This window comes from Typopeltis vanoorti, chromosome 4, assembly GCF_054136105.1.
Source record: "Typopeltis vanoorti isolate ZY-2024b chromosome 4, IOZ_Tvanoo_1.0, whole genome shotgun sequence".
Lineage (NCBI taxonomy): Eukaryota > Metazoa > Arthropoda > Arachnida > Uropygi > Thelyphonidae > Typopeltis > Typopeltis vanoorti.
In genome coordinates, this window is record NC_143552.1 from 85,870,158 (window position 1) to 85,891,142 (window position 20,985).

Here is a 20,985-nt window from a genome sequence, read left to right on the forward strand (position 1 = left end):
CTTTACAGGCTTTGCTTATTCTGATGATGGTAAATTCATGCATGATTTACCTCACTAAAATAGATTTCCCATTCAGGAGGTATCTGATATCTTCACTGTTCCTGCATATTTGATAGTCTTGGTCTTTTTATTGCCAATTTTCATGATAGATTCATTACATCACTTATTTGAATTATTTATAGAATCCTAGACTAGTAGTGGATTGTTTTGAGGGTATAATATCTGCATAAATTGCTGAGATTTATGCAGATATTCCAATTTTTATATAAGGTTAAATGTCAATTTTTTATATGTTATCTATATAAATGATGAATAAAATGGAGATGGCATGCACCTTTTGGCTTACACCTGATTTTACAAACAATCAAAAACCATCTTCCTGGGCCTATTAAATGCTGACTTATGGCCTAAATGCAGACTTTGTGTTGCTCGATATAATACCCCATTTACACTTGAACATTTTTTAAGGTGATTCCCACTCACTAAATGTTGTAAACCTATAGTGCATTAATTCCATGTACTATAGGTACATGAATCTAACTATAGTTTTCATTTTTTTTTTTTTTTAATCTAGAGACCAAACTTTTTCAATCCATTTTAGGCCTCCAGTGAGGAAGTGTTCCACTTGATTATTTTTTCCCAGCACCTCTGTCACTTTTTGTTTCATTTAGCAATCTTTATTTTCTGTTTTTATGTCACCATTTACTACTAAATAATACACCACTAATTCATTTTACATTATTCTTTACTCTATTTTTTCTGCATTTTCAGTGACTTTTTGAACATTTGCTGCCTTGTTAATTGTTTATCTTCTATATACTTAACAAAGCCTTCCCATGAATTCGTGGGTTCATTTGCCACGTATCCACACTCACATATTTTCTCCATCCTTTATTTTATACTTTTGCATCCTTCCATGTGTGTCCACCAAATGTTTAATGTCATTTTTTCATCTCATTTTCTTCATTTTGTTCTTCAATTCTTGCATTCTGGCAATTGTGCCCTTTTTCGTATTGGCAGTCATGTTTCTCTTAATAAATATGATGTTATTTTTTTTTTAATATATTGCATAATTATATAAATTATTATATAATAATGCATTTCAGTGTAATTCATTTTAGATAAATAACCAGTCGAAAGAACTCTGCATTATATACATAGAGAGAATACTTAAATGTTTATACACCCTCTGTCCAAAAAAGAAACCAAACTTTACAAAAATAGAAGAAACTAGTGGCGCCACCTGTCGTATCTTTTTATTGTCGAAAGCGGCAACCTTCCTTAGTGTTGTGTCAACTGTTTATGACATTTGTTTCATTAGAAGCCGAGTTATAGTACTAAGAGTGACAGTATGTTTTGGCGAACGGTCGATCGTCACGATATTCATGCCATGTGTGACGAATTCTCGCTATCATTCGCTTCAAAACTTCGAGATAAAACTCATCATTGACCGTTTGGCCAGACAGAATGTATTCTTTGTGGATAATGTCCTTGGAATCGTAGAAACAAATCAGCATTGTCTTTACTTTTTACTTCTCAAAGCGACTTTTTTTGTTTTTTTGGATGCTCCTCTTCTGGTGGTCTCCACTCAGCACTCTGGTGCTTTGTTTTGGGCTCATACTCAAAACATCACATTTCGTCACCAGTAACAATCGTTTCAAGGAAGTTTGAGTCCTTATGAGCGGTTTTAATGAGGTCCTTGCAGTGTTCAATTTGATACATTTTTTGGTGGTTGGTCAACTTGTGGGGAACAAATCACGGATTCAATTTACAATGGCCCAAACTCTCAGTCAAAATAGTTGATTTTGAATCCCCAATTCATCTTCCATCAATCTCATGGACGACTTCAGGTTTTCTTTGATGAAATCACACACTTTTTGGATGTCAACTTGCTCAGTCCAGTTTTTAGATGATCCAGCTTTTCGTTGTTTTCAAGCGTCTCATGACCACTTTGAAATCGCTTAAACCTCTTGTAAACTTCAGTACGGGATAAACATTTCACTGTACGCTTTTTGAAGCATTTGATGCCGTTCAGTAAAACTTTTACCAAGTTTAACACAAAAGTCGATCGCAGCTCTCTGTTTGAAACTCATTTTCCGACCGTTCTTCAAAACACACTGTCACTCTTGGCACTATAACTCGGCTTCTAATGAAACAAATGTCATAAACAGTTGACACAACACTAATGAAGGCTGCCACTTTCAAAAACAAAAAGATACAACAGGTGGTGCCACTAATTTCTTGTATTTTCGAAAAGTTCGATTTCTTTTTGGACAGAGGGTATAGGTATGATTTCTAGGAAAATTCCCATGTTACTCCTCTAAATGAACCATTATTTTTATGGCTAATATAACCTACTTTTGTTTAGGAGTGCCCCTTTTTTACAAAGACATGGGCTTTTTACTCAAATCTTAGGGCATTACTGATGTGTTATAAAACTAATATATGAAGAATAATATAGGACGATAATTCAGACATATTTTTTTAGATGTTGTTGGCTGTCTCTTTATCCGGCGATATGCATTCATCTGCTGTTAAACTGTTAAAAGGAAGGGGGGAGGGGTAAAGCAAAAAAGGGGGGGGGATTGTTTAAAAAAACCTGTTTTTTTTTGTTTTTTTTTAATGTATAATATTATTATTGTTAAGGGTGGATAGAGAGTGGTTTGGGAGGGGGGGGTGAGAGAAGGATCTGAAAATAGAAATTATTTTTTCAAATAATTCCCCCACAAGATCTGAAGATGACGGACAGCCGAAGCAGCTTCCACCCCTGACCTTTTCCCATCAATCCTTCCTCTTCCCCAAAAAATAGTTTCTATTTTCAGATCCTTCTCTCACCCCCCCCCCTCCCAAAGTGCTTTCTACTCACCCTTAACAATAATAATATTATACATATAAAAAAAAAAAAACCAGGTTTTTTCAAATAATTCCCCCCCCTTACATTGCTTTACCCCCACTTTTCCCAAACCCCCTTCCTTTTAACAGTTTAACAGCAGATGAATGCATATCGCCAGGATAAGGAGACAGCCAACAACATCTAAAAAAAGGTATGTCCGAATTTTCCTCCTATATTATTCTTCACATATTAGTTTTATAACACATCAGTAATGCCCTAAGATTTGAGTAAAAAGTCAATGTCATTGTAAAAAAGGGCACTCCTAAATGAAAGTAGGCTATATTAGCCATAAAAATAATACTTAAATATTTGTTGTTTATTTTTTTAATGGTATATATTAGAACACAGAATAATAAGTAAATAATTATTTATTAATTTATTGCTGATATTTCGCTGGTGTTATAACCAGCATCTTCAGAGCACAAAAACACAGTTTGTCACAATACGCGAGACTATAACAACATGGTGTAATCAATGGACTAGTTAAACAAAATTGTAGTAGCAACACAAAGACTAGAGTCCTGATTTAGGCGCCCTCTATCTGAAAAAAAAAAAAATTTGCAGCTATCACATAAGACTAGAGTCCTAAACAGAGAAAAAACCGGTACTAGTTTTTTCTTAAAATGACTGTCTCCCAGATTTTAGGCAAATTTATACAGGCATATTTGTTGAGATTTGGAGTGTTTCATGGCTTCTGTTGCCTCTAAGAACAATCTCTCTGACTTGTAAGAGCTTCTGTGCAGTACTTACCCCTGCACACAGGATCAACTGGAAGAACACAAAAGTACTGCACAGAAGCTCTTACAAGTCGGTGAGATTGTTCTGAGAGGCAACAGAAGCCCTGAAACACACTCCAAATCTCAACAAATATGCCTGTATAAATTTGCCTAAAATCTAGGAGAGTCATTTTAAGAAAAAACTAGTACTGGTTTTTTCTCTGTTTAGGACTCTAGTCTTATGTGATAGCTGCATTTTTTTTTTTCCAGATAGAGGGTGCCTAAATCAGGACTCTAGTCTTTGTGTTGCTACTACAATTTTGTTTAACTAGTCCGTTGATTACAACATGTTGTTATAGTCTCGCATATTGTGACAAACTGTGTTTTTGTGCTCTGAAGATGCTGGTTATAACACCAGCAAAATATCAGCAATAAGTTAATAAATAATTATTTACTTATTATTCTGTGTTCTAATATATACCGTTAAAAAAAATAAACAACATGTACGACGAACACATAAGTCTGTCCACACACTTAAATATTTGTTGGTTTTAGAAGTCCATCACCTGATTATAAGGAAATAAAAAGGCAGAACTTTTATATTGCTTACAGTAAAACATGATTATTGAAATGCATTTTTTCCCCAATAGACACAAGCCGTAGGCATTGCAATGAAAAACAAAGAATGGCAAGAAGCTGTAAAACTGAGAGGAAGGTAAAGTGAATAGTTTCTCTTACATGTGATTAAAGTTGTAATGCTTGTTTAAACTGTATTGGTTAAATCAGTGATTACAAATTTTTATTATTTTTTTTATTTGTTTGTTTATTTATTTATTTTTTATTTATTTATTTTATTATATACATTTTTTTTTATTTTCCTTCTTCTGTAATACTCTTAATAATATGATGATAATTTTTCCTCTCACACAAAATGGCCATTCAGTTTATGAAAATAAAGATAACAGAAAAGACGAAATTAATTTTTTAATTTTAGTTATGGAATGTTATTTGCAGTGGTAATTAAAGATTTTTTTCAGAAGTTGAAGATTGCATCTTTAGTCCAGTTTACAAATGTACTGCTATTCCAAAAGAAGTGTCAATTTTGTCACCTGTAATCAATGACATTATAATTGTTCTTGGTAGAAGTATAAAAAAAAATGTTCGCAAAAAAAAGTTTCTGTATAAAACTTTTAAGAACATCACCTTTCTGTTCAGCTACTTGAAAAGACGGTTCTCATATCTTTCTATTCTTAATTGGCATTAATAAAAAAGATGTTAACTTTGAAGTGTTTGCAGAAGACTAGTAGATTAAATTATTCTATAAGATAATAAAATTTATTAAAATGATAAATTATTTGCCCTCTGAAATAATCACCACTGAAAAAAATCACAGAGGCTGAATCATCATGATTCAGCCTCTACGAGGATGGTCTGAAAAGTTCTTGCCCTAACAATGAAAAAACTAATTTATAATTTCAAAATTATTTTTATTTTTCAACATAATCACCCTTAAGACTAATACATTTATTCCAGTGATGCTCCAGTACCATTATCCTGTCCTTGTAGTAGTTCTCAGTAAGATCTGCAAAATACCCCTCTACAGCTGCAATCACCTTTTCATTTGATGAAAACGCTGACCAGTGAGCAAGAGTTTTAGTTTTGGGAAGAGATAAAAATCAGAGAGAGCCAAATCTGGGGAATAGGGTGGATGTTCCAAGAATTCATAGTGCAGATCCCTTAATTTTTAAAAGATCGGAATAATATTCCCCAGTTATTGTTTTACCCTTTTCAAGATAATTAATAAACAAAATTAGCTCTCAAAACACCGATGCCATGACCTTTCCTGCTGATGGAACCGACTTTGTCTTTGGTGCTGAACAACTGGCTTCTGTCCACTGTTTTGACTGCTGTTTGGATTCTGGTGTGTAATGGTGAATCCAAGTCTCATCCATAGTAATAAATTGATGCATAAAATCAGTTTTATTCTTGTTAAAATGCTCCAAGCACTGTTCAGAGATTTTCATGCGAGCGCGATTGTGCATCTTGCACGAAGTTTTTTCATTTGCAATTCTTCATGCAAAATATAACCTACATGTTCTTTTAAAATGCCTATAGTCTCAGAAATTTCATGCACTTTGATCAAGGGCATGAAATTTCTGAGACGTCCAAAGTGTAACAAAATTGTTACACTTTGGACGTCCTTCACGTGGATCATCTTCAAGGCTGGTACTGCTATGTTTAAACTCGACAGCCCATTTTCTTAATTGTCAAAAATACAGGAGAAGAGTGCCCATAAACTTTTATGATCTTCGAATGAATTTCTTTTGGCATCAAACCTTCTTTTACAAAGAATTTTATAACTGCACGTTATTCAATTTTATCCATTTCAAGCGATAGATACGGACAACACTTTTGCTTCAGACAGCTGTATAAAACAAACTACTTGATAGAATGATATGCAATTTCACATGGATGCTTATGACAGGTGTACCAACTTAGAAAAAAAAAAATCTTGCCGATAGTGTTGGCATGTATGGTCAAGGCCAAGAACTTTTCAGACCACCCTAATATATTAAGGCTGCCTTCAGAAATGTGTATAGAGTATTTTATTTTATATATATATATATATATATATATATATATATATATATTAGTTTTTTTATAATATACATTCTGTCCTGTGAAATATCATATCCATCCAGGAAGTTGACTATTATGAATCTCTACCTGAGATTCATAATGTGCAGTAGAAAGATGGTGAGGCTCTAATCGCTTTCATCTCACAGTTAGTATTCTATTTCTTTAGATCATAGGTTCCCAAACTTTTTCGGGCCACCACCCACTTTGCAAGACATAAATTTTGTAATGCCCCCCTATTATATACACATATATACATGCTCTATTTTCTCATTGACATAGAAAATTGACATCTATTTCTATCTGACATGGTAAATTTTCAAATGATTAATTAATTGAAATAGAAAATTGATAAAAAAAAATTGATCATGTAAGATGGTCATAAGATGAATTAAAATGCAATATTTAAATTTCAAATGATTATCTAATCACAAAATCACGAAAATAATTAATTTTTAAATATATATTATTAATTTCTTCTGTAAAGAGCCACCGACCCCTAGACTGCCTGAATGCCCCCAAATGCTTCTGATCCCACTATAGCCCCCCCCCCCCTAGAAGGCTTCAGCGCCCACTTTGGGAACCTATGCTCTAGGTGGGATGAAAAGCTCCAGTTTCTGGGAGGAAAAAAAAACCTTTCACCTCCATTTGAGACCAGCTAACTCACCATTTGATTGAAACACTTGATAAAGGTTTCTCTCATCATAGCATTTGAAACCAAGTCTTTCCTACCAATGGGCACATCTATATCAAGTGAGCTACAGGGACTCTAATGTACATTAGTCACTCAGATAGTCAGCTCACTGTAGGATTAAGTTCTTCTTTCATTTATTATAACCATTTACTATGAGTTGTGCATTGTGTATAATAAACAAAAGAAGAAAACTTAATCCCATAGCAAGCTGATTATTCAAGTAACTAATCATAGGGGAAAAAATAAAAATAAATAAATATATATATATATATATATATATATATATATATATCACCACCATCATCCATTGTCAGTCCACTGCTGGGTGAAGGCCTTTCCAAGATTACTCTAAAGCTGTCTGTCAATGGCTCTCCTATCCCCATGCCACTCCTGTAAATCTGATGATATCATCAATTTTCATCATTGATCTTGTTATTGAGCAATATGCCTAGCCCATTAATCTTATTATATTTCTTCTCTCTTCCTGTGATGTTAAAGAGTTTGGTTTGATTTCTTATCCATTCCTTTTATGATTCAGTCTTGTGATACAAGCATACTTCTTTCCGTACTAAATTGTGTTGTTCTTAATTTTTAAATTCTTTGCATTTAGTGTCCATGTTTCACAGACATATGTCAATGTAGGAAGAATACATTGGTTAAAAACTTTTCTTTTCAGGCATAATGGTAATTGGCTTTTAAATATTGACTGTAATTTTCCAAAAACTTTCCACCCAAGCATTATGTGTCTTTTAATTTCGTCCATTACATTTTTCCATTGTCCTAAGTGTATATAATGATCTACTTGTTCAATATCATCATTATTGATTTTGATTATTTCTGGTTAGACATAGTTATTGAACATAACTTGGGTTATGTTCAATAACTTTTTTTAGGTTTATCTTCTGATCTCTACTGTTTCATGTAGTGGAAATTAATCAAGACTGGATTATTATCTGAATCAAGACTCAATTATGATCAAACATCTGGACATCTTCATGATGTTCAGATGTTTGATCTGAATTACTCCATGTATTAGAGGAAGACATAAATTTGGTCAAGCCTGAAGTTAGGATTGTGATTCATCCATGTCTCCTTGTTGTGAGGAATTTTTAATTGTATATATCCTGGTTTTCTTCTGGGTTACCTTCTTTGTGTGATGTGGGATTTTTCAATACAGTTTCATTCTATGACTGCTATGTCTTATAACCTGCTTATAACGAGTGCCATATAAGCAGGGTTTCAATTCCTAAAAGAATCATCAGACTTTTCTTGACTGGAGCATATACATTTATAAAGCTCACATACTAATGGTATTTCCAATCTGTTTTCAAGATTTGCACTTCTGCATCCCTTTGGATATTATGAAAAGAATCAAATGGGTGGGGCAGGGGACAATAATAAGAATCCCTTTTCCAACCATTTTAGGCCTTTTAGAGTTGCAATATGAAGGAGTGGGTATATGGGTATCTGTCTGTTAAGGTTTTTTTTTTTTTTTTTTTTTTAATATCTATATATCTGAAGAAGTATGTCTCTTGCTGGAATTAGCAATGTCATGGTACTGCATTAGTTTCCATATGGTTTCCTGTTTAACTGGGCTGTGAAATCCTAGTACATTTCATGATGTGCCAAGTAAAGTATAGTAGTTTAAGACTCAACCACTAGATTTTGAATGAAGTTCATTAGAGAAATTTGTTTCTTGTAAATGTTTTTAACTCTTTGCAATTGCTTGGCATTATTTCAAAATTGTATGGCTGTTACTTTTAATTTGGAAGCTGTTTTTTCTCTCTCTCTCATAGATATTATTCATACCGGGAGAACTTTGCATCAGTATACTTTATTTTTTCTTTGTATTTCTCTCTTTATCATCAAGAGCTGGTTCTGCAATGTCCATGATAAAACAGATAAAGACTGTTGAGTCTTTATTATCTGTTCACTGTTACAGTGATTTTGTTACTATGAGTTTTAGCTATAGTCCTATGGTTGAGAAGGTAGGTGGTTCCTGCTATTTTGGAAGTTTAGGCTTATTTCTCATTGGTCTTGTTCTGTGATTTTTTCACGTACAGGTTGATTAAACTTGCCCTCTTTGCTGCATGGACTTAGGAAATCTGGGAAGAACTTTCTTTGCAGAATTCCAATGTATATAGAGGTTCTAGGAAATTTGTTTCCAAAATAAATTATACTAGACAATAATTTATTATTATTATTATTATTGAGAGACAGCTCCACAGAATCAGTGACTTGTGGAGAGAGTCTGCACTCACCACCTCCAAATGCAGTCCATTCCATTCATGCACCACTCTGAGAGCAAAATCTAGCTCTCACCCTTTCTTGACCACATTTATTCTCAACTTCCAAGAATACCCTCTCTTCATCTCTCCATCCTCCATAAAATGAAAAAATTCTGTCTCATCATATCTTGTGTGAACCCCTCCTTCTCTTATATATGCCAGTGTATACTGTCCACAAATTCTGAATCTGTCTTCATAATCTTTATTCCAAAATACTGATATCATCTTTAACACTCTCCTTTGCACTTTCTCTGCAGTGTCAGCATCACCACAGAAACCAGGAGACCAGACTTGCTCATGTCCAAGTTAGGTCATATCAAAGCCTTGTGAAAGAGGAAATATTACTATCTTTACACGTCAAGGTTTTCTTCAGCATTGCAATTATCCTCTGTGGGTTGTATTTGCAATCTTTGCTACATAGTCATTGAACTTCAACTTCCTGTCTACTAAAACTCCAAGCTCCATAACATGATCAGTTTCTTCTAGCATAATCCCACCAATATAATTATATTGAATATCTCATTACACCAGAGATCATAACTTTACATTTACTAACATTGAACTGGTAGCCATTTTCACATGCCCACAATTCCAGCTTATTCAAATTCAGTTCATTCTGCTGCAGTACTTACAAAGTGATTTAAATAAGCTGGATGTCACTGAATTGTCATGTAATTTGCATTCCTCGTTATCCCGCCTATCCTTCTATCATCAGCAAATCATCATCACCTATCGGATCGTTCCCAATGTCATCCACTAATGTAAAGATTGAATAACAATGGACCAATGAGTGATCCCTCTTCTATGCCACTGGTTACTTTACATATTTCAAACTCGCATCTCCCATATAATTCATTATCCAAACCAGCACATTTTTGAGAGTAAGGGTGGGGGGACTAAAATAATTAAAATTACATAATATTTTGAAATATTTATTTATTGACATGATAGAAAAATATAATAGTTCTATTAAACCTATTTTCCAAAAATAACACTCTTTCCAAAGAAAAGAAAAACATATGTCCATATACATTAAAACAAAAAGAAAAAAAAAAAAAAAAACTTCATTATATTAATTTTCTAAACATTAAAAAATAACATAAACAGAATAATTGTTCTTGGTAAACATTCATGTATTTTAATCTGTTTGGTGAATGTATCTGTCTTTCAAACTGTGTCACTAGTATTTTTCCAAATGTTTTTTTTTTCTTTTTTTTTTTTTCAATATGATCTCATTTAAAAATTTTTTTTTCATAAAATTGCCTGCCTGGATGGGATGCTGGCATAAACTATGATGTATGGTCACCCTACCCATATAAAATAAACTCACGATTTAACGGACTTTGTATTTAATGGACATAATTTGATAAATACAGGTAACCCTCATATAACGCGATACTTATACAACACGTTTTCAATATAAGATGGTCTACAAACTGTAGTAACCCTTAATCTTTTCATATGTTTTTCAATGCGCAACTTAAAAATCAAATTTTATCTTCGATAAATTTGCATCTGCCTGTATCATGCATGTAGTTATAAGTAGCGAATTTATATTAGGGGAAATACCCTTTAGCACACATGTACATCAATTGTTTACCATATAAAGTGTTTATTGTTGAAAATAGTCTTAGTTTTCTGCCAGGAAAGCACATTAAAAATCATAAGTGTGTTAATCTCAAGCTGAGCAGTTTATTTTTTGGTGAGTTACATACAATATGTAATACTTTTTTTTCATGTAAAAAAATTTATTTTTATAGTAATGGCGATATGGTTGAAAACGAAATTAGTAAATTAATTGATGGGGAAATAGATTTAAATGAGAAGGAACTGATACAATTAATAGATGACTTCGAACCAAATGGCGGGGAAAGTTCTGCCGAAGATTCTGATTGCGTTGAATCTGTTAAAAAATTAAGTTTAAATAAATTAGCAGAAGGATTGGACTTTGCAAGAAAGTTATTTTATGGATAATGATCTCAACGGAGTGCTCTGGAAAATTTGTGAGACAATTGGATATTTGTTTAGCTCCATATTATGAACTTAATAAAAAAATTGCACCATAGTGGTAAGCAAGGTCTTATTACTGACTTCTTGATAACTAAATCAGCTTAAGTACGCAATGAGAATTATACAAATGATGTTCAAGAGATTTCAAGTGATGACTACGTCCGGCCAATCATAAATAAAGAACATCTATGAAATGTTCGTTTTGAAGATAGTATGACAATTAAAATATACAATTTATTTTATTTTGCCTAAAACATTCATGCATTATATGCAATGAAGTTTATGTACAATTCATAATTATTATTATTATTTGACACCTCCAGGGAGTCCATAGACTCATCGAGGGAAGGCACCTGTTCTACAGCTCTCTCCACCACTGAGTCCGCAACTATGCCAATGCCACCTACCGCCATCACTGGTTTTTCCGCAGACAATCACAAACATTAATGCCCATGGCGGGATTCGAACCCACAGCCTTTTGGCTGGAGAGCAGATATGCTAACCACTCGGCCAGCCTTTTATACTATGTATTTGTTTCATCGTTTGTTTTCTTAACTTACATGAATTATCTGAATTAAATAAAATTTTTTTTTTTTTGTTAGATATGTCATTGTTTATATTATCTTTTAAAAAAAAAAAAAAAAAACGATTTTGGAACCTCACCCTACTTTTTCTATGGGATCTGAGTCTCGCATAACGCGATTTATATAACGGGGCATTTCTGTGGAACCTAACATCCGCGTTACATGAGGGTTATGGTACATACAATTAAAATTAAATAAATACAGACAATGAAATAATAAAAAATAAATAAATAATACGATAGTGAATCGGAAGCGATTGGCAGTGTTTATAAATTGCATCTTCAAATACATTCATGTATATTCATGGTATTTCGTTGATTTTCACAATTGCTAGCGCAAAACACGTGATGTTTAGGCTGTTGCTGGAGTAATTTTTAGTTAAACTTCTATTAATCATTATTAATATCAGTTAATATGTCTGGGGTATTAAAAGAAAACGAGTAAACTTCACAATAGCACAGAAACTTGAGTTAATAAATAAGTTGGAAAGTTGTGCATCTGTTGCTCATGTTTGTGAACTTTATGGGGTATGAGAACGAAAATGATCCCAAAGAAGATACAAGAGAAGATGGGGAGCCAGGACACTTCAAAATTTGCACGCATACAGCATCAAGTCAGCCATCTTTAATTTTGCTGCTGCTTGGAAGGAGATAAAGACTACAACATTGGCTAATGGCTGGACCAAGTTACTGAATGGAGTGAACCAGAATACGATTTCAGAGGTTTTGAAACCTCTGATTTCCGTGAAACTTTGATGCCAGCAGTGAGAATGACATTGAACAATGCCTAGACATCGACAAGGGCAACCCAGGTTACCAAATTCTCAGCCAGGAAGAGATTGCTGAAGATGTTCTATGGGGCGATCAGGAGGTTGAAAATGAGGAAGAAGCAGTTTCAGCTGGTATGAAACTATCATTGGTTAGAGAACACTTGGATGACATAGGTGCATCTTCAGATCCAGAGGTGATTGCTTGTTACAAACATTTTTGGCAATTTCAAGCCCAATCCTCAGTAAAATGGTTTTTACATAAAAATGTTCTCATTAAAATATATTAATATAAAATATATTAAATTTTACATTAAATTTATGATATTAATATATCAATACTATTCCTAAGATTCACGATTTAACGGACTTTCGATTTTATGGACAACCCTCAGCCCCTAATAGTCCATTAAATCAAGAGTTTACTGTACTGTTTTTTGATATTTGTCAGACTGCTGTTATCCACACAAATACTTTTATAATCCAATCCCATATTCTCCAATTTATGCAATAGCCTTCCATGCTCTATGCTGTCAAATGCATTAACAAAGTCCAAAAGTATCACAGTATCCATTTGTTATATTTTGAAGCTTGATTACTCCAACTATGTTATTCCCCACTTATATTCCACCTATATATTAAAGTCAGATAACAACATTTTATATATATATATATATATATATAATGTTGGTTAGAATGTTTCAGATTCGTATCCATGACGGTGCACTGACTTCAAGATCAACATGTGTTTATCCAAAAAGAATGAAGCTCAAATATAAAAAAAAAAAAAACTATTTACTGTAAACACATAATATATACAACAAATATAAATTGTCTATAATAAGTAATTCTTTCTAAGGAGATCTAATATTCCCTATCTTTATAGAATTAGTAACTTCTTTTTTATTATTCTATATATATAACTTTAATGGCCATTCTACAATTACTCTATATTGAACTCAATAAAATATATATCTTTCCCCTCTCTGATTCACACTTAACTACATTTCTGAAAGATAACATCAAATATTTTACAAAAACAAACTGAACATAGCATTCACCTAAAAGTTCTGTAATTTCATTTGGTCATATGAAAATTTCCTTTGCAGCATCTGTTTTATCTTAAATTTCTTAAATACAATAGCTAAAGATCTCCCTTGACCAGTATACTTGAATATGTCTTCCAGTTTACTTAATGCAACTTTTTTTCAATTTTATGAAGTATGCATGAAGAATAATTGTTCAAACCTTAGGAATGCATTCATTGAGCAATTTGAAACGGATTTCCAATGCAAGGACTTTTACTGCAGATTCCATATTACTCCTTGGAATATTATACTGTTCTTCAGTTATTAATTTCACAGTTCTGTATGCTTGGAGAGTAATTAAAGATGCATATAAAAACTTTTCCGAGATTACTTAACTTGATAGTTTATTAGCCCTTTCAAACTCTCCTTCATTGCTTGCCTACTCTTGCTGGCTAGAGTTCCTGTTACCCAATGATAGCTTTTCTAAAAACAAGAGTTAACATGCATGTCCATTACTGAGATTCAGTGAAACTCAAATGACACAATGGCTACTGTTAATGCAGCAATTGCATGCTATGAGTGTTTGACATAAACACTCCAATAAAAAACATAAAAATATTTATAATATACATACAACATTGCGATGCTTAAGGGCCAAGGCTGTATAACTGAGAGGAGACCTCCACATAGCCTTTAAAGGAATGCAGAGAACCGACCAGGACTTCTGACTTAATGTCCAATCCTCACCATCTCATGGCGCACCCTGTTGGGTACCTGGATACTGAACAAACGAGAATGGGCTGGCAATTTGGAATTTAGCCGACCAAATTGTATTCTTATTGGCTTAAACCAAAATACAAAATGATGGTACAACATGACAAAATTTCATGCCGCTTGGGCCTATGCCCGATTAAACAAGCCCTCCCGTTGTTTTCGCCAGGGAACCAGGGCGAACAGCGAAAAGTCAGCTACTGGAACAAATCTGAAAACACACCTCAACTCAACATCACCAGAGTTAAAGATCGGTACTATCAACATAAGAAGCCTGAATGTCAAAGAAATGGAGCTAGCTGAGGAATTAGATAAATACCAGATCGACGTAATAGGGGTGACTGAAACAAAAAAAGACAAAAAACTAGTGAGATCTTTCTGAGCAATAAATACAAAATGTTATATTTTGTATATATAGGCAATGATAATCAAGAAAAAAAGGAGTAGCCATATTATTCAACACTAAATATGAGGCTAATCTTCTTGAATGGCAGGCAGGCTCAAGTAGAGTGATGTGGGCAAATATCAGAATGGGGAACTGGACAATGAGACTTATTTGTGCCTATGGTCCCACAGAAGGTTCTACAAAGGTAGAAGTGGAGGAATTTTTTGAGGTTTTAGAAAAAACAACTGACACAATGAAAAAGGAAAAGTTGGTCCTTGTTGGGGATGTAATTTGCAGAGTAGCATATGATTGTTCAGACATACAAAAATATTTTGGGAAAATTTGGAGAAAAGAGCAAAGCTAATAATAATGGCAAATACCTGTTGGATTTCTGCCCAGGACATGGACTGATTATTACTAACAACATGTTCCAACATAAAAATGTGCACAAATTCACATGGAGAGAAGAGGCTAGGAATAAGAAAAGTCTCATTGACTATGTTATTGTTGATAGTGATATTTTCTCCCTGGTGCAGGACACCAGAGTGTACAGAGGATTTGAAATGTGAAGTGATCACTTTTTAGTCTTGAGCAGGATAAAATTGAATTTCATATTCAAAAGAATAACATAGTCACTTAAATAGAATGGGAGAGGAAAGATTAGCAAAACAAGTCTTCTCTGCCAGGTTGGCAGGAAAACGACCCAGAGGAAGACCAAGATATAGGTGGATTGATACGGTTCAAAGTGCCTTAGACGATAGAAATATAAGATCTGATAATGTTGGAGTCTTGACAAGTAACACACTGATTTGGAGGAAAATTGTAGATAGGAAGTTAGTAATGATGTAATTTTTTCATGTAGTACTGTCATATCCTGTACACCCCTTGAGGGTACACGGCAGGAATTTGATGATGATGATGAAGAATAACATGTAAGAAAGTTTTAACGAAAATAAAAGTTGAGCAGCTCTCAGATGTGAACTGTAGACTGATATACACAAAGATTATTGAAGAAAAAAATGAAAGAGTTTGAGAACAGGAACCAAACCTTGGAGATTCAGTGGCAAGTCTTGAAGAAAACCCTGCTTGATTCAGCCAGAAAGGCATGTGGTGAGGTTGTCTGTAAGGATAGAAAAATTAGAACTCCATGGTAGACACAGTAAGTTAAAGGGGCAGTGAAGGAAAAGAAGAAAGCATATCAAAAGTTCCTGGCAAATAAGTCAGCTTGTGCTCTTATAGAATACAGAGACAAATGTAAGAAAGCTAAACAGTGTGTAAAACTAGCTAAACAAAAGTCATGGGAGGACCTTGGCAAGAACATAGAAAATAAATATCAAGAGGGTGGAAAAATATTCTGGAGGCTGTTGAAGTTTAGAAATGGATCAAAGAATGCTGTAAAAGGAGTTAAAGATGATAAAAGTGACATGAAAACTTCAGAAAAAGATAGCCTTGAAGTATGCAGTAATTACTTCGAAAAATTGATAAATGAAACAAGCAGTGATAAAAAAAAAACAAAAAACAGCAGGCATACAGTCAGGAATATCCATACTTGAAGTAGAAAAAGCCATCAAAGGCTTGAAATGTGGAAAGGGAGCAGGAGTAGATGATAGTCAACCAGAAATGCTGAAGTATGGTGGTATAAATGTCTTACCGTGGCTGCACTGCATAATTCAGAAGGCCTGGGACGAATTCCCGATGATTGGAGTAGAGCTCTCATAGTATCCATATATAAAAAGAGAAATAAAACTGAATGTGAGAATTACAGAGGTGTTTCCCTACTGAGTGTTCCTGGTAAGATTTATGCAAGTATACTTGAGAAATGGTTGAGAAAAATTGTGGAAGAAAAGCTTGGTGAAGAACAAGCTGGATTCAGACCAAATAGACGGTGTCAAGATCAGATCTTCACTTTACGACAAATAGTTGAGAAATCATGGGACTATAACAAAGATCTGTATTTAAGTTTTGTCGATCTGGAAAAGGCATATGACAAGGTGCCAAGAGAGAAGCTATTCAATACGCTACAGTTATATGGTGTCAATGGGGCATTATATCAAGCAATGCTTAGTCTTTATTCGAGTCATAAGTCAGCAATTAGAATTGAAGGAAGTACAGGAAGATGATTTAATGTTAAATCTGGTGTGAAACAAGGATGTACATTATCCCATCTGTTATTCATTATCTATGTGAATCACATTATGAAGGAAAGTGGTATTAAACATGATATCAAAATTGGAGATGTTAATGTTCAATTAAGCAAAGAGCTTTATGCTGACGTGTTATACGTCTAAATAAATCCGCTACAAGTCTGCAAGATTCCCTGACCAAATTGAATAACTGTTGTAATAGATATGGTGTGAAGGTCAGCAATAAACAGACAAAGACAATGAAAATGGGCAAATCGTGAAAAATGTCAACTGCGTTGTGAACGGAGAACCTGTGGAACAAGTAGAACATTTCAACTACTCAGGGACGATTTTTAGTGAAGATACGAAATTATATATGTAAATAGGCAACAGAATCATCAAAGCTGGTATGGTAGGATGTCAATTGAATAAATTCATATGGAATAAGAGAGAAATTAGTTGGAACACTAAATTAGCTGTATGCAAGATAGTGTTCAAACTAGTTTTAATTTATGGATTTGAGAGCTGGGTCAGAAGTAAAACATTTGACCAAAGACCAGAGACTGCAGATATGAGAGTCCTGAGAAAGATTATAGGCATGAACAGATGGCATCAGTGGCAATATCATATTAAAAATGAGGATATTAGGAAAGAACTTGACATTGTCAGCATCTAGGAATGCATTAGCAGAGCTAATCTCAGGTGGTATGGTCACTTAAACAGAATGGGTGAGGAAAGATTAGCAAAACAAGTGTTCTCTTCCAGGTTGGCAGGAAAACGACCCAGAGGAAGACCAAGATATAGGTGGATTGATATGGTACAAAGTGCCTTAGATAATAGAAATATTAGATCTGATAATGTTGGAGTCTTGACAAGTAATAGACTGATTTGGAGTGAAATTGTAGATAGGAAGGTGGTAATGATGTAAATTTTTCATGTTGTGCTATCATATCTTGTACACCTCTTTGGGTACATGACAGGAATTTGATGTTGATGCTAACGATGACATACAACATTTCTGTGTTTTTCCCTAAGGATTACAATATACAGTAAACAAGTTTATTACTAAAATTCATTAAGTCTCACTTTGTTATGCCACTGCTTAACTATGTGGCTTTTCTGATTAATACTAACATACACAATTGCATTAATAAATTGCATTAATAAGAGAGGGCGCTAGTGGGTCAGGCGCTACGAACGTGCTTTGAAGAGCTCCTGATTCAGATAAGTTTTACTAGGAATAATTAAGTATATATGCGTAATTGTTTAAGTAAGAGCGGCTGTAAACGTTGTACGCTACCGATAGTATTAGTGTGGGTTTTTTTTTCTTGCTTAAACTAAATACAAAAATGTTAATATTAGACCTAGTAACCTGCAGAGAAAAAAAAATGGCGGCTGCATTGTCATTCCATGATTTTAATTTGGATTTCAGTAGGTTCGTTAAGTGTGAGGTCTGTTATATGTATTCCTTCGATTACATAAATGATTTGTGGATGTTTAGTGCGGATGGAAGAAGGGTGTGTGCGAAATGTGACCTGAACGAGGAATTGATGAATGCGAATATGAAGTTGATGACAGAAAGTGCTAGTACCGATTGTGTCGTGAGCGCACGTTTGAAAGAGAATGGCGAGAAAGACAGGCGAAAAAATGTTAAAAAATCAGGAAAAAAGAAAAAGAGCGATTTGACAACCGTAACGGATGTTAAAAGGGACGAAAGTGAGGCGGAAAGAAACGAAATTGAGAGAACGAATGAAAGTAGAAATGGCGTGGTGCAGAAACCGCAAGTAAAAAAAATCGAAAGAATGAATGATAGCGAAAAAAGAATGACTGATGGCGAAAGTTGGACGCATGTTGGAACGAAAGTACTAAACCAAAGAAAGATGAATGACAGTAAAAGTGAAAAGAATGATAGCGAAAGTTGGACGCATGTTAGTCCGAAAGTACGGAAACAAAGAAAGATATGTGAGAGTGAAAGTGAGAAGAATGACAGTGAAAGTTGGACGTATGTTGGACCGAAAGTACGGAAACAAAGAAGGATGAATGAGAGGGAAAGCGAGAAGAGAGGGTCGAGAGTTAGAAAGTTAGAAAGATTTAATGATAGAGTGAATGTGTCGCGAGGTTCAGAAGGTGAATTGGATTGGATGAAGCAAGAAATGAAATGGATGCGGAATGAAATTAAGAGAATGCAGGTCAAAACTATTAAAATAAATCATGATGGCATGAAAGAGTTAACAAAAGATGAGCGAGTGGCGTTGTATGGCGACTCCATTATTAAAGGTGTGCTAGAGGATAAAATGCACAAGGTATGTTTTCCAGGCGGTAAAATGAGTAGAGTGATTGAGGCATTGAACATGAGGCGGGAACGAGCAAAAGAGTTAATTGTATTAATTGGAACAAATGATTTGAGAGAGAACAAAGAGCATGTCAAAATGAATGTCAGGAGACTGCTTGGAAAGATAAAGGAGAATAGTGTGACAGGAAGGGTGGTCAGTGTGTTGCCTAGGTATGATTGTGGTGAAATGAGGCGGAGAGCAAGGATTATGAATGATATTCTGGCTGAAATGTGTGAGGAGATGGGAGTACAGTTTGTTAATGTGTGGAATGAGTTTGAGGGACGAAGTGAGCTGTATGGGAGCGATGGACTGCATTTGAGTGGTTATGGTGTGAGTCGCTTGGAGAGACTGCTGCTGGAAGGTAGAGAAGTGAATAGAGAGAATGAATCAGATCAAGAGGGGAGTAATGTGGAAGAGCAGGAGAGATTGAAGGAGTGGAAATGAATGTGGAAGTGAGTGGTATGAGTATAGATAATGAGAGAATGGGTGTGCAAGAGGAGCAGGGAAACGGGGAGGCTCAGGGTGGACAGGGATACACAGCATGAGAAAGGTGGATGCTCCAAGAGGAGGTGAGAGAATGTGTAGGCAGGAAAGTAATGGGATGATCAGGGATCAAAAGGAAACAGATGGAATTGCAAAGGGTTCTAAAATGAAGAAGCAGAAAGGGAAATGGCCCCAGTCCAGCATGGAGAGATCACATCGAGTGAGTGGTATCAGTGGAACTAGCTGTAGATCCAGAAATGAGTTGTTGTGTTTGTATACCAATGCTAGAAGTATAAGAAACAAGGCGGATGAAATGGTTGCACTAATTGCGTCTGTGCACCCAGAGATTGTCGGAATAAGTGAGACATGGTTAGATGAGGATGACATCCTGACAGGAATAGAGATGGAAAGGTATGATGTGTTTCGTGAGGATAGAAGGGGTAAAAAGGGAGGGGGAGTGCTATTGATGATAGAGAAAGAGTTATGTCCATACAAGGTAGAGATGCAAGGGGGAAATGGGGCCAGTGGTTTTGAGGCAGTGTGGTGTGAGATAGAGGTGAATAGAATCAAATACTTGGTGGGATGTTGTTATAGACCTGGTAATGTGGATGGTGGTGATAGTGAAATGTATAGTCAAATAAGCCAAGCAAATAAGAAAAGGGTGATCATTATGGGTGATTTTAATTATGGCAATATAGACTGGAATGAAGAGATAGCAACTGGAAGTAAAGAAAATGAGTTTCTTGAGTTTTTGAGGGATAACTACCTCAGACAGTATGTAACAGAGGGCACAAGAGGATTAAGGGTCTTGGATTTGGTCATCTCATCGAAGGATGTAATTATCAATGAGGTATCAAATCATCCACCAATTGGTGAAAGTGACCATGAGGTGATTACTTGGGTGGTTGCCAGCAGTGCAAGGACCCCTGTGAAAAAAGGGTATATGTGGAACTACAATGGGGGGTGATTATGAAGAGCTCAGGAGACAGCTTGCAGGTGTAGCATGGAATGAGGAGTTAGCTGGAAAAGAGATCAATGCAGCTTGGGGGATTTTAAAAAAATATTTAGTGGATGCAATGTCTAAATGTATACCACGGGTGAGAAGGTTAAATAAGTTAGGTGTGAGATGGATGAATAAAGAGATTAAGCATGCAATACAGAGAAAAAGGGCATTGTGGAGGCAGCATAAGAGAAGTGGAAGTAACCAATTTCATGAGTTCTACAAAGACCAGGCAAGGAGAGTGACTTGGTTGGTGAGAGTAGCTAAAGAGAGG

The 20,985-nt window shown here is 34.8% G+C and overlaps 1 protein-coding gene across 1 annotated transcript in view; it reads left to right on the top strand.

Moving 5' to 3' along the window:
* LOC150107472 (ATP-dependent 6-phosphofructokinase-like) overlaps positions 1-20,985 on the top strand; it is a 443,838-nt gene that overhangs the window by 221,283 nt on the left and 201,570 nt on the right. Inside the window, exon 11 of the mRNA XM_090391320.1 lies at positions 4,260-4,324. Coding sequence (XP_090247446.1) covers positions 4,260-4,324 — 65 coding nt within the window. The remainder of the gene's footprint in view (positions 1-4,259; positions 4,325-20,985) is intronic.